Source organism: Patagioenas fasciata, chromosome 22, assembly GCF_037038585.1.
Source record: "Patagioenas fasciata isolate bPatFas1 chromosome 22, bPatFas1.hap1, whole genome shotgun sequence".
NCBI lineage: Eukaryota > Metazoa > Chordata > Aves > Columbiformes > Columbidae > Patagioenas > Patagioenas fasciata.
Window position 1 is genome coordinate 4,160,915 of NC_092541.1, and position 14,094 is coordinate 4,175,008.

The window sequence follows — 14,094 nt, forward strand, 5'->3', positions numbered from 1 at the left end:
AACAAGCTTGAGCTTGAAGAAGAGGAGACTGAGGGGTGACCTCATTCACGGGGATCAGTATGGAAAGAGGGAGTGTCAGGAGGATGGAGCCAGGCTCTTCTGGGTGACAACCCGTGACAGGACAAGGGGCAATGGGTGCAAACTGGAACACAGGAGGTTTCACTTAATTTTGAGAAGAAACTTCTTCCTGGTGAGGGTGGCAGAGCCTGGCCCAGGCTGCCCAGGGAGGTTGTGGAGTCTCCTTCTCTGCAGACATTCAAACCCGCCTGGACCCCTTCCTGTGGAACCTCAGCTGGGTGTTCCTGCTCCGGCGGGGGGACTGGACTGGATGAGCTTTCCAGGACCCTTCCAACCCCTGACATTCTGGGATTAGAGGATCAAGAACCCCAGTGCAGGCCGAGGCGCTCGGGGACGGTCAGACTCACCATTCGGGTTGTCTCCTCTGCTCCGCCAGCTCATGCAACCGCCGCAGCGCTTTCTCCTGCTTCCTTTCATCCTTCCGCGACCTCGATGAGACGTTGCGAGCAAACTCCCTTTGCTTGAGATCCTTCAACCTCTGGGGCAAAAGAAAGCGGGAGCGGGTTAGAGACGCTTGAGCCGTAGCACCGGGAAATGCGCCGTACGGTCCGTCCCAAGTCGCATTTATTGAGCTGGGATGGAGTAACAGCATCTCAGCTCAACAAAGCAAGCGGGCGCATCGTTATCCTCCCAGGAGCTGAACAGAAAGACAACCAGCGATCACTTTTGGCTACGGTTTCGAGTCTGTGTGCGCGTTTCCAATTCACGCGGTTGGTTTTCTTTAGCAAAGCTGATTTCAAAGCAATAAGCGAATTCTGGAAGGAAAAGGGGCTACAACAACCAAACAAACTTCATTTTGCAGGGTGCGAATGTACTTGACAAACAGTGCACGGCAAAAGTCTGAATAGCACGGGCCAAAGGACAGAAAGGGATTAGAGAGTCACCCATGTATTCGATCTGACAAAAGCAATGTACAAATTACATTGGCGAAGGTGCCAAAAACATGGGGGAAGGTGCCAAAAATCCCATGCGGATGATTCCAGGAAGCAAATAAATAATTCAACATACAGCACAGACAGTTCCTGAGCGGAGTCTCTCAAGAAATAAAAGGCTCTAAAATGCAGCGGGGTCTTTGGGGGTTTCATACTCTTAAGGGTAGAAATGTTGAGTTCCCCAGAATAAAACCAAACCCACACCCAAGGGATTTCAGACATCGTAACGTCGCTGAGGAAATGCAGAGATTTCAGAACATCTTTGAAAGTCTTAGTCTCAAAGCACTAGGAAAAGAGCTGCTGTTTTCCCTTTGAATACGTGCAAAAACTCACAGGTTTTTATTTTAGAGCGCTATACGGAGGGTTTAGGAACAGAAAGCAGCAAAGATCTCTACCACGCTAAGGGATTTGTTTTGCTTTTTCAGTGCACGATTCGAAGCCCTTTCAAAAGGCCCAGAAAGCAACATGTACCCAGCTTTTCAAACAGCGTCGTGGTTTTCAATGAAGGGTCTGCAGGAGTAATGGTGCTCAGAGCAGGAAAACCTCCTACGGGATGGACAAAGCACCGGAGAATTCCAAATACACCTCTGGCTGACTCTGCCTTGAGTGGAGCGGAGTCAGAAAAAGTGGGGTTGAAAACCACCCCCAAATCTCAATTTGAATGAATTAAGTTGGCCCAATGTAAAGAGAACATTGCTTTGTGAAAAGGGGAAGATTCGACAAGACAGAGGATTCTCTTACTAAGTGTGGTTGCTAAATTTACCCAAATCGGAGGGGAGGACACACAAATGAAAGAAATAATACGGCTACAGACAGCAGTAGAAAGGAACTCACTCTTGTGATCTGGGCTCCAAAATTAGAAGGGTTTGCTTTCAATACATCAGCTGAAAACATCACATCACAAAGAAAAAAACATAAAGTAAAAATACAACAAGAGTGAAGAGAGAAAAATAGAAAATAATAAAAAGCGAGCGTTACTAGGCAGGGTCTGGGTGCGTTTGTGAGCTATTCTATGGAAAAGGAGCAGAACGGGGGACACACAGACAAGGACGGACACAGCAATGATCCCACCTGGAATTACAGAGCTGCTTTCACCAGGACAAGTAAAGGGCTCACGGGTTTCATGGTGTGTGTTAGGTGTTGAATAGTCATTTCTTTTGTAAGAAGGAGGGGGAAAAATCCTATAAAAATGGACTAAGCGATGCTATTGGCTTTTTACGCTGATTTAAAGTCAGCAGCAGCTGATGAAACTATTTAAAAATACTTAAAACCATTTAACTGGGGGTTGGTGCCAAATCTTGAGATCGCTGACGAAAATACGACCCAGCTATTTACAACAGGAATGAACTGTGAGCTTTCATTAGAACGGGAAAGTGCAACGGTGCGATCGAGAACCCACCTCAGTCCCATGAAACGTATCCCCAGGAAATCAAACAGGCTCAAAGTTGATAAAGATGCTCCTGCCCCCAATGCAAACCTGCCTTTGTTACAGATTTTTAAGGAAAACGGGATTAAATGCTCATTTCCTTCAATGCTGATCTTGGGGCGGCTCTGCTCCCCAAAACCTCCCGCCCTCAACGGGTACAATCAGAAGCGATGGAGCAAACGAAGTATCCGAGTGCACCGCGACACTGATTAATCCCTGCGCCTTTTTGGATTATAAACCACTCAAGAAGGTTTGCAAAGCACTGAGGGTTTATTACACTCCAAATTGGGGAGGATTTGGTTTGATTTACAAAGCTGAGTTGAAGGACTAAGAGATCTTGAGGCTGAGTTGGGGCCAGAAAGAAGCGTCTTGCTGGGTAAGTCACAGATGGAAAGTCCGTGACTGAATCCAGTGATTTATCCACATAAAGAACAGTGGACAGCCAGTTAACAACCACCTCCCCTTACCTAACTGGGGTGAATGAATTAAAAAACAGTAATAAAAGGAATATATCAAAGCAACGAAACGCTTCTCAGCATACCACAGGTCTCAGCCTTCCCAGCAAGCAGTTGGAATTAGATGGATATTTAAGCTAGGCTTAACACTAAAGAAATTCCCAGCTAATCCTCAGGTCGTTATCTAATCCCCCACAATCTCTACATTACTTTTAGGACCCCCGGGTTCATTATAATTAGGGTGACACCGGTAAACCCAGTGACCAGCGAAACGGGAAATGAACCACCAGCACTCGAGTGACCTATGTCCAAATTGCTGCAGGTTGAAGCAGAATTTGTTACCTCCAGCTTAATATTGGGTTTTATTAAGAGCTGCCGCCCACCTCAGCGTTGGAACAAGGAACAGTATTGTAGGTTTTGAGCCTGGTTTCTAAGAAAATTACTACAAATTCTATACATTTCAGTGGGTGTGCAAATGGAGCTTTTGAAGAAGGGATTTTAGAGAGAATCCTGATCACTGCGTAGCTCAGGAGGGGGCAAATTGGCCATTACACCATTACCTTCTAATTCTCTTCAAGTCACCTTAAATAAGCTGCGCTCCCGCGTCATTTAAAAGCTCAGGAACCACGTGAAGGTGGTTAAATAACATGGGGACCATCAGCATTCAGAAACCGCTCTAAAAAGGAAAACCACTCGGCAATGGCACAGGAGGTTTTGCTGGGAGATGGTACCAAAGCCAGACCCCCAGCACCAAACTGGGCGTCAATGGATTTTCTCAATTGAAAGTGATACAGCCACACGATTCACCGAACCCAGGCCCATTCGAGAGGTCTAAAATCGCAGAGCAGGATGAGACGATGTTCTTCTCGGGATATACGAAGATGCAAGACGTTCAGGACAAACCTTATATTGAGGAGAGGGATAAACTGGATCATTGAGATGGGAGAGCACGATCCCATTGGAACCTGCTCCTCCCCTGCTATTGTTCTCAAGTCTTCCTGCCAATCCCTATTTAAATAAAAATGTACTTTTCATTACAGATTTCTGGCTTTCTGAACTTTCGACATACCCTCAGTTCTCTGCCACAAAAGCTTCTGGGAGCAAACAACACCATGAGCTCAAAAGACCTTTAATATTTCATATAAATGAGAACACGAGCCCTGCTTATTCTTGGTCATCGATATTCTTTGCACGCTTGTGAACGAAGTGAAGAGGGTAGAGGGGAAATGGCACCAAACTGCTCTTTTATCTTCATTTCTCCTGTGACAACTCGTTTGCAACTTATAGAAAATATACCCTGTGTTAAAGCACCATGGAGAACCCAACACCGGGTGTAATTGCCATGTCCAGCCCTTGCACACTCAAGAGTTATTTTCCTGAACGTTTTCCAGGTATAAGTGATCTTCCCCAACTGTGTTTGGATAAGCAAACAAGCAGCTCAACAGCTTAAATTGAGTTTTAAGAGAAATACTGTGGGTTTTTGGAGGGTAAAGCATCCTGAAAGTAGAAAAGCTTCACACGTAGCACCAACTATCTGAGATTCTCCAAGCTTTGGCATTCAAGTTGTGCTTTTGGAAAGCTCAAGCCCAACTCTCCCCACACCTGAAAGGTCAGGGTTTGGATTCTAAGAAATCATCAACCAGTGTCTATGGTGGTGATTTTATTGTGATTTAACAGATCCCTCCCCCTCGGCGTTAAATACATAATTAGGGCACGAAGAGAAGCGCAAATCTCTAGTTTCAGTTCTTAGTTCCACCCTCTTTCCTAAAGAGTTTCTTTATGGAAATACATTCCCTTTGTCTTCTTATAAAGAGAATCTTAGGCAGGATTAATCATCTGCACCTCCAAAAGGCCACACATTTCCAAATAAATGAAATGAAAGCTCCATAAAAGCCTGTATTTCAATGCTGGCTGGTGTTCTCACAGTTGACCTGGCAAGAGTTCACACAGGAAAGCGTTTGTTTTTCACCATTAATTCGGAAGGCGAATGTTTTTATTGTGTACAACAGTGACTTCTAACAGCCCAGCCCTTCATCAGGGAGGTGAGCAGGAATATGAGATTCTTCTAGGAAATTCGTAGATTAAGCTAAAAAATATAACGTAAAAGCTGCCTGTAAATGCTCCGTTACTTACACAGGGGGTAAATCCAAGCACTGCAATTTTAGCTGCTCTAAGGGTTGTGAGATACACATCAGGTTCATTTGCTATGAAAACAGAACCGGGTACCAGCCCAGAAATGGTGACCCATGCTCTTGATGCAAATCTAACACCAGTATTCCATCTTGGTGTCAAAACCCAAAACCAAATTAAGGCTCCACTCAGATATAATACTCTATATTTGCTTTCTTTTGCATGTCTGTTAATTATTATCACTCTGCTGACAGCCAGCATGGTGCAACATCAGAGGCTGAATCCTTCCTAAGCCACTGGTCCTTCCTAGGCCAACAGTCCTTGCAAGGCCACTGGCCCTTCCTAGGCCACCAGGGTCCTTCCTAAGCCACCGGGGTCCTTCACAAGCCCCAAGCCACCGGTCCTTCCTAGGCCACCGGTCCTTCCCAAGCCACCAGGTTCAAACCCACTAAAGATATCAGAAGCTTTCCAGGGTAACAAAAATTGAAGCCATCTATGGTTACAACCGTTTGCAGCTGCTCACTGAAGGATCTTTAAGGGAACTGGGTTTATTTTTCCTCTTCCAGTGCCATCTGTATGAACTCAAGTTGGATTTGGTCTCCTGGTTTCTCCTGCGAGGGACCGACCATGTGGTTCCTGTTCTTTAAAACAGTTGTAGTTCTCATTTCAAGTATCAACCTAATTAAAAATAATCTAGAGAACGATATCACGCACCTCCAAGATGTTTAAAACACAGTTACCCAAACAGGCCAATGGTTTGTGATAAAAAATGGAAGACTATTTTCCCAGTTAAGGTAATCTTTAGAAATATTGCCTTTTGGATACAACCTTAGTGTTGAGGTCAATTCATTCACATCCAAATGTGACATGAAATCAGTGTTGTCAGGAAATAATAAAACCTCCCCTTTAATTGTTTGGTGTTGACAAGCTGGTGGGTCCAAAATGTATCTGGTAGGGATCAACGCACTTACCGATCGTCCCTGTTTCGCAATAATCCTGAGCTCCTTCCTGGAATACAAGACAGTGTCTTTATAACTCGGGAGCAGAAGGGGATGTGAGGATGGAACATCTATTTACAGGGACAGCCTGACGCTCGCTGAGCCGCAAACGCTTCAATGGGGTGGGTTTGTGTCACTAAAAATACTTGAAAGCAAAACCGAGCCCATGGAAATCTGTTTAACAAGCTCCGAAAAAGGCAAAACCAAAGCGCTGTTGCCTCAAGAGTTACTGCTGAGGAGACAACACATTGTGGATAATACACACCGAGATGGTTGGCTCTAATTAGCTAGGATAACATAATGTAAGAAAACTTCATGTTTAGCCTCAGAAAACTCCCTTATCTTCTTGTCCAAATAGGTAAAATGTGTAGCATCAATGTGCAATGTATTACGAAACACACAGTGTTGGCTTTTTTTTTATCTAACTGCCGTATAATTGGGAATAGACAGTTAGGACCGAGCGTACCTTGAGCGGTAATGATCAACAGAAGTGAGATGGTGTTACTTATGCAAATTTACCTTCATTATTCCAAGGCAGTTTCAAGCTCGCTCCCTGAGCACTGACCCAACAGGGTGACACACGCTTCCACACGACATAACACCGGCCAAGCAAATTTTTCCCTAAGCAAACCACGATCGCTTCTTAAGTTTAAATCCCTGTGTAACTAGGGATTAATGCTGGGTGACGTAGCCAGAGTTTGATGGATCCTTTTCTCCAAAGCCCGCCCGAAGTTATTGCAACGGATGCAAATTATCCAAGAACATCAATTCCATTCAAAATAATCAGCAGCACCAAGCAACCCCCAAATTCTCTTTACTGATGAGGTTACGCCGCTCTGCACTTTCCCAGCACATTATAATCTTTATCTTCTAGACACTTATTTTCTTGCACTCTCGCTGATGACTTTTTAATACCAACGTGGCTGCCTTCCATAGGTTTGTTTGCTCTTCCCCAGCATCTCTCAACGCCAGAAAAACCCCGCGGCCTCGCCAACCTCATGTCAGTCCCCTTACTAATCACCAGAGGGTTTTAAAAAGGAGTTGACATAACCGCGCTGCATCCCCGCGCTGTGAGACCGTGACACAAACAGGTCCTCCCACCCCCTCGATAAATGGAATCGCACTCGCGTTTCACCCGAGTCGATGGAAAACCTGACACCAAGTTCACCGCTATCAGGTGTCGCCGCTCGTTTTCACAAGGCGAAGTAAATGAATGAGTTTCTTAATTCTATTAAAGCCCAATTTCTCAGAGCACTCAAATAGAAACTACCCTGAGATTTCCTGCTCAGGTTCCCTTAGCGAATTTGTTTTGAGTTATACTTAATACATGGAAAAAAACCCAAACAAACATACTCTGTAAAGCCATATTGGTTTGAAGCTGTTGCTTCACTGCTGTTTGGCAAGATCTAGTAGTCTACAGCACCCCCTCCCCAAGTTATCAGCATTTTAATGACTCTATTGTGAAAATTCATGACTAGCAATATCAAAAACCCTCCTTTGGGCAATTCTGCCTCTGGATGAGCCACCGCTGCTGTCTGTTGGACATTTATATCTCATTTAGCCGCTTCAGATGGTCAGATCGATCAGGTTAAACCATGAGCTGCTGTTTACTGCACGGTAGGAAGCGTCACGCAGATCCCGAGGTACCTTGGGACCAAAGCCACGCGATTCTGAATCCTCCTTCTGAGAGTTACAGAATTTGGGACGAGTTTTTCTTCTATAACTTTTGACAGCCCATTATTTCCTACTCTATTTTCAGTATTTTAACAGAACACAGGCTATAGAATTAAAACGGTGCACACGTGGCACATCGCAGTCCCCAAAGCCGTGCTACCTGCTGCAAACCGGGAGCTGCCCACAACCACGTGCGCTCCTCCCAGTTGCCCAGTAGCACATGGGTCACTCCAAACTGGGCTCCTCGATGCCAACAGCGGGTTGGGGTTTCTTTGTTGTTTTGGGGGTTTATTTTTAATGTATGGTGGCTATAAGAGTCTTAACCAGTGCCATAACACACCTATTCCCAGGGAAACAAGGAAATAGATACATTGGGAAAATTCAAAGTATTAATCACAATGCATATAAATGTGTTATCAACGCTTATTTACCTGCTTGTGAGCGTGATCGTAAGAGTTAATGTGGTTGTCAAACTCCTGATGCTTTTGATACTGCTTGTCACAGAGTTCACAGTAGAAGTTTGCTCTCAGGTCTTCCAAAGCTTTGGCAATTGCCTTTTCTTTATCCACGTAATCCTGCAAAATTAACAGCAGCAAATAATTCCTTTTTGTTAAACTTGTGAAACAAGCAGGAGATGATATAGCTGATTGCTCCCTGAAATTAAAAGGCATGAAGGGTAATTCTGCAATACTAGATTTGCACCCGCACGTTTTGCGCTGAGAACGTGACACTAAAAGATGCGGCAGCTCTGGGTTTAGGGAAGGAAATGTCCGATATCCTGCTCACCCCACGAACGTTCTTTCCACAACAGCAGCAAAACACACGGAGACAAACCTGCTGCTCTGCTCCGGCTCTTCAGCAGCCAAACAAACACCACGGGTAATGGCAGGAAGTGAGTAATCAGTGTGTTAAAATACAAATAATCTCAACAATGACCAAAAAACCTAGAATACTAAATTCCTATGGCCATCACCGCAGCCTAGCGGAACAATCCTCTCCTGTTCAGCCCGTGGGTACATTGGTGTTAGTGTCTCTGTTTCAGTACCTTGTATTTCTGCCTGAGCTCCTCGGTGTCTTCTTTCTCCACCTCCAGTACTCGCCTCCGCTCAGTGGCATCTTCGGCGTAGTCAAGCTTTAAAAGTCAAATCAAATCAAATTAAACAAAGAGAAGAGATGCAGTTTGTCCCACAAAACACTTTGCACTACTGAGACTGCTGGAATGTGTAAATTTAAAGAGATTTTGAGACAGAATTGTTGCATATTGTACTTTTATTCCCCAGTTTTCTCATCCCAGAAGCAAAACTGCTCATTAATCGCCTCAGGGAGGAGCGTCCTCAGCTTTGCTGCAGCGAAATCGCAAAGTGCAGCAATTTTGGTAGCATCAGACCTCAGGTACCCGGGGGAAAGCGAATATTTATTGTGAGAAGTGTTTTCTGGGGAATGACCTGTTAGAGAGCAGTGTAGGGGAAGGGACCTGGGGGTCCTGGGGACAGCAGGGTGACCATGAGCCAGCACTGGGCCCTTGTGGCCAGGAAGCCAATGGTACCTGGGCTGGGTTAGAAGGGGGTGGTCAGTAGGTCAGAGAGGTTCTCCTGCCCCTCGGCTCTGCCCTGGGGAGACCACACCTGGAATATTGTGTCCAGTTGTGGCCCCTCAGCTCCAGAAGGACAGGGAACTGCTGGAGAGAGTCCAGCGCAGCCACCAAGATGCTGAAGGGAGTGGAGCATCTCCCGTGTGAGGAAAGGCTGAGGGAGCTGGGGCTCTGGAGCTGGAGGAGACTGAGGGGGGACTCATTCCTGGGGATCAATATGGAAAGGGGCAGTGTCAGGAGGATGGAGCCAGGCTCTTCTGGGTGACAACCAGTGACAGGACAAGGGGCAATGGGTGCCAACTGGAACACAGGAGGTGTTCTTCTCAATTTCTTCCCTCCCAGCCCCCCAAGAAGCGCCGGGGCGGACTCACCTCCATCTCCATGCGGCCCATGCCCATGACATCGTACTTGACGACGATAGGGATGGGATCGGTCCTGCCTGGAAGAGGAACACACAGAGGGACATGAGCACCTGGCCCAGCACCACCGCTCACTTCGACACATTGGGTTTGGGTGGTTAGAGATCTTGCCTTGGAGTGCAGAGACCAGAAAGCTACAGTGAACCAAACACCAGCCATTCTCACAGCTTACGGCTCCAAAAACGCTTCAATGCACCCCCTGGGATGGAGAATTTACTGAACATTAACACATGAAGTATTTTTGTTGTTAATGTTCAACCGGGACAAGTTGTAGGGCTGTTGGCTTGAGGAACGAAGCTTTGCTGCTACACATCCTCCTCCTCTTCCGATGCAACAAAGCTATTGAATGTATTTACTGCCCTACTGCGTTAATGATTGCGGAGGATTTGCCTGTGAAAGGTCCCCCCGGGTTACAAAATCCAAATGCGTTCCACCCAAAGCCACCGGCTGGTCCAGGCCGGGTGGCCGAGCCCCTGCGAATGACGCTCGCCGCGTCCCCCGTAAGCTGTGAAAAGGACTAGTTGCGAAGAAAATTGACTTTGAACTAATCAAAACTATGCTGGAGATTGTTTTGGTTTTAAATAACATATCTTTAATCCACTCATAACCAGCCAAACAAAGCAAAATGGGGCAGACAAGCACTTTACTACCACAGCTTTTTTTTTTTAATTATTATTATTATTTGTATTTTACATCACAACTCGCGCTGGGCGTTGTGATGTAAGCCCACTGAAATAGTACTTACCTTGTCTGGTGCACACCTTGAGTGAGAAAACAGAATGTTTACTTCCCTTATTATTGCTCTCGGGTTGGTGTAAACAACTGTTTTTGTTATACACACATACACATCTATTATACCTTTGGGCTCAAAGGTTTGCATCGTGCCAAATGTATTTATGCCATCGCCATAAGGTTAAAAGCTTGAAAACGGTCTTAAAAACATGCGTAGGCGTCAACTTGGCTCTTATTTAATATCAACATGAACTCCGGCAAAAGCGACGGCCCGTAGTCCTCAAAAGGAACCTATTCCGGTCAGATTTGCAAATCTTAAAAGTACAGAGGCATGTGGTTTTTATTAGAGAAATGAGTCCGTTTAATTAAGAGCTTTATGGTTTTGTTCACACGCCCATAAATTTGACAGGTGTAAATCCACCGAGCCCAAAGATTCCCACGTGGCGCCGATCCCAAAGGACGTTTGGAACCGAGCTCGGCGTTTGGAATTGTCAACGTTGGGAAACGTTTCTCCTCCGCCCAATGGTATAATAAAGTAAGCAGTGACTGCAATTTTGAGCAAAAGGACCAAATTAAAGACAGGTTCTAAAAATGACTTCACTTTGAGAACGTCTCCGCCAGGGATTTACTGGTGAGTGGTGAACCCAAATGGAATGGTTGGCAGCAAGTGCCCACAATTTATATTCATTTTTCCTTTTTAATTTGGTTTTTTGTTTGGTTTCTCCAGCAATCGAGATCTTTCGATGCCTCATTGCCCTGGTAAACCCCTGCGGACAAACAATGCATCAGTACTTTTGCCTTCTAAGGCAGTCAAAGTTCGGGATTTTTATTGGGTTTTATTCTCAAAATCTCTTTGGAAATTGCAGTAGCAAGTGCTAGTGCCCATCGTGTGGGGGAAATAATACAAATCAAGGTTGGACAGTATTAGAAATTGATGTTGAAACTGATTTTTTGGCAGTTCTAACACAAACAGAAACATCCCTTCTTAGCGATACCCTTTAATGAACAAGGATCAGACAAGTGTGCATAAAGAAAGGAAAAAGGAAAGGAAAATGAAAGACCAAGCAGAAGGATGATGGCTACAACAGAGAAAGTAAGCCTAACATATTGGTGCACTGATGACAAAAGGAGTAATTCAGTCTGAAAAGAAAAAATTACCACTGCTAAGTTTACCATCACCACAACAAGTCCAGGATCATAACGCTGTAAAAAAGAAACACCATTTGTTAGGCAGAAACCATTAGGGGCGGAAAATTGTAGCGGGCAGGTAGGATGGGTTTAAAAAGAAATCAAGGATATAAAATAATAATAATAGGAGGCTTCTTCCTCACCCCTCCACCCCATCACCGTGCTTTGCCGTGTGGAATCAGGGAGGTCTGGAGCGGTTATTTATTTGCAGAGCTGCGCTCACAACCTGGAATATTGGGGTGTCGGGGTTGAGCTCCCGCTGACGGCCCAATTGGAGAGGCAGCTTCGAAAGGAAACACATCGAGATCCATTAATGACAAAGATTGGGGGTGAAAAGGAGCAAAGGGAGATGATTCGATGCGAAAAGCGATGCTTTTCTTTGCGATTTCACCAGAATTGAGTTAGGAAAGTGATATCCGAGTGAGACGCGGTGCCAAGAGCAACGAGGCCTTGGGCACCGATAGGCGGTTCCATCCGCCATTCCCAGACCATGTGTCACCGGGTCACTTGTGTCACCAAGGGGTGTCAGCAAGGCTGGGGGACCTCGCTCGGTGTCCTCGGAAAGCTGCCCTGGCTGGGGGACAGAAACGGGCTCCCAAAGGGGCCGAGCGGAAGGTGGAGAACAGCCAAAGGCTCTTGAACTGCTCCTTCTAAAGAACTTCCTGACGGGAATTTATTCCAGAGCTGCTGTGCATGACAATGGGATCTTTACCAGCATGTAAACGTGGTTCTCAATGGCGGGACTGTCACGTTTGGGGTTCCTGTTGACCCCCCTTTTTGGGTACACAGCCAGATTTTGAAGGGGAAAACGGAGCTTTTAGGAAAGAGCAGCAATTCCCACACTTCATGCCACTACATGGGGCTGCAAGCGCCGCCACACCAACAACAACCTCCCGTATGGTAAATCATGCACAACACACAAAGCTGCGTCCATCCCCATCTCCTTACATCCCAGAATATCTATTTTCTTTCTAAATCAGCTCACAAACTCTTTCCTGGTCACATCACACAGGCTACGAACCCCAAACCAGAGAGGGTTGTTGTATAAAACGCTTCCACGCAAGGGGAAAACAAAACTGCACGGAGGGAACAAAGCACAAACTACAGCGGGATGGGGAGAACCAAGAGCTTACTCGGGAGTCACAGCTTAGAAAATCCAGTCTCTTCAAGTAAATTCAGTTTGGAATTATTTCCATAGTTCAGAAATGAAGTGAGACTTCAAATCTGAAATTTCCAGCTTGGGAGAGAAGCGCTCAACCCTAAATCCACCCCGACACCCCTTTTTAATTGCACAAAGGTACCGGATGCGAACAAATAATTTGCCAGCGGTGCTATAAATTAACAAATGTATGGAAAAGAGTTAATCCTAACACTTCAGGTTTCAGTACCAGACACCAAGGGGAGGATTTTCCAGCCCTTCCCAGCTGTGGGTTCTGGTCAATGCGGAAATGCTGCACCAGACGGTGCCATCTGAGCCCACTGAGAAACACCGGCCTTGTCAACGCTACCGCACGCTTCAGCTTTTGGGTTTTATAAACAGGAGTTTTCATCAGCAGATTCAGAACTGCTCCCTCCAGCTATATCCTGCACTGCATTGGACACAAGAGGTTCTGAAGGTTTAACACCCGTTGAAAAAAGGATGTACCCCCAAAACTCTGCATTAACATAATCTATTTCAGCCTATCACTTATGCATGTAAGCACCACAGAGGTAACAGAACAGCCCTAATCCTGCTCACTATGTTGACATCTTAATAAAAATTCCTGCCAGGAATTGGGAGATATAATCCTAAAGGACTGGGATATAATCCTAAAGGACTGGCTGATATCACACTATCAGAGGAGAACTTCATGAACTTGTCTCGGGAGGATACAAAGGGACATGATCTCGCTGGCCACTGAGGATCTATACTTATTCGCTATCTTTATGATACAACAGAAAACCAAACCACAAGAAGAGAGGAACTTGCAGGTTTTAATTGCTCCTGGAAAGGGAGCGCGGTGGAGATGAGACACACAAAGGCAGCACTGGGGGGTTTCACCAGCACATCGCCGGTTTGTACTGGTGGAGAAGAGCCAGTTGAGTGACCCGTGGTCCAAACCCCATCACGGGCTGGGAAAGGGCCATAGGGACCTGGGGTCGGGTACCAACCACGGCAAAGCACCCAGCAACGCAGGAGCGATCGTGGTTATTGTGGTTTCGTTTTCAAAGCTGAGGGTTTTGCAAGCTCTCCAAACCTCCCTAGGTCTATCACGTTGAAAATCCACACTCCCCAAAAGGGGAGAAATGACGGTACCAAATAACTGTTACTGCTCTGTGCTGCTCCTTGCTGGCTACAAGTCAACTTATGACGTTTGTTCTGATTGCTGCAAGAAGCAAACAAACAAGGGCAACCTTTTCTCCTGGTCTCCTGCGGGAATCAGATTTGCAAGCTCATCCTGTTTAGATCAGATTTCTAGAAGGGGACACAA

At 45.8% G+C, this 14,094-nt stretch overlaps 1 protein-coding gene across 6 annotated transcripts in view; it reads right to left on the reverse strand.

Annotated features, from left to right (window-relative positions):
- The window catches only part of GPATCH8 (G-patch domain containing 8), a 49,916-nt gene that overhangs the window by 6,238 nt on the left and 29,584 nt on the right, over positions 1-14,094 (reverse strand). For 4 of the 6 annotated variants that reach the window (XM_065856380.2, XM_065856384.2, XM_071798169.1 and 1 more), the window contains 4 exons: positions 9,656-9,723; positions 8,739-8,825; positions 8,125-8,268; positions 426-556 (listed from right to left, as the gene is read on the reverse strand). In XM_065856380.2, coding sequence (XP_065712452.2) covers positions 426-556; positions 8,125-8,268; positions 8,739-8,825; positions 9,656-9,723 — 430 coding nt within the window. Of the gene's footprint in view, positions 1-425; positions 557-8,124; positions 8,269-8,738; positions 8,826-9,655; positions 9,724-11,593; positions 11,639-11,766; positions 11,907-14,094 lie in introns of all 6 variants that reach the window. The other 2 variants (XM_071798170.1, XM_065856385.2) reach the window with 2 other exon arrangements.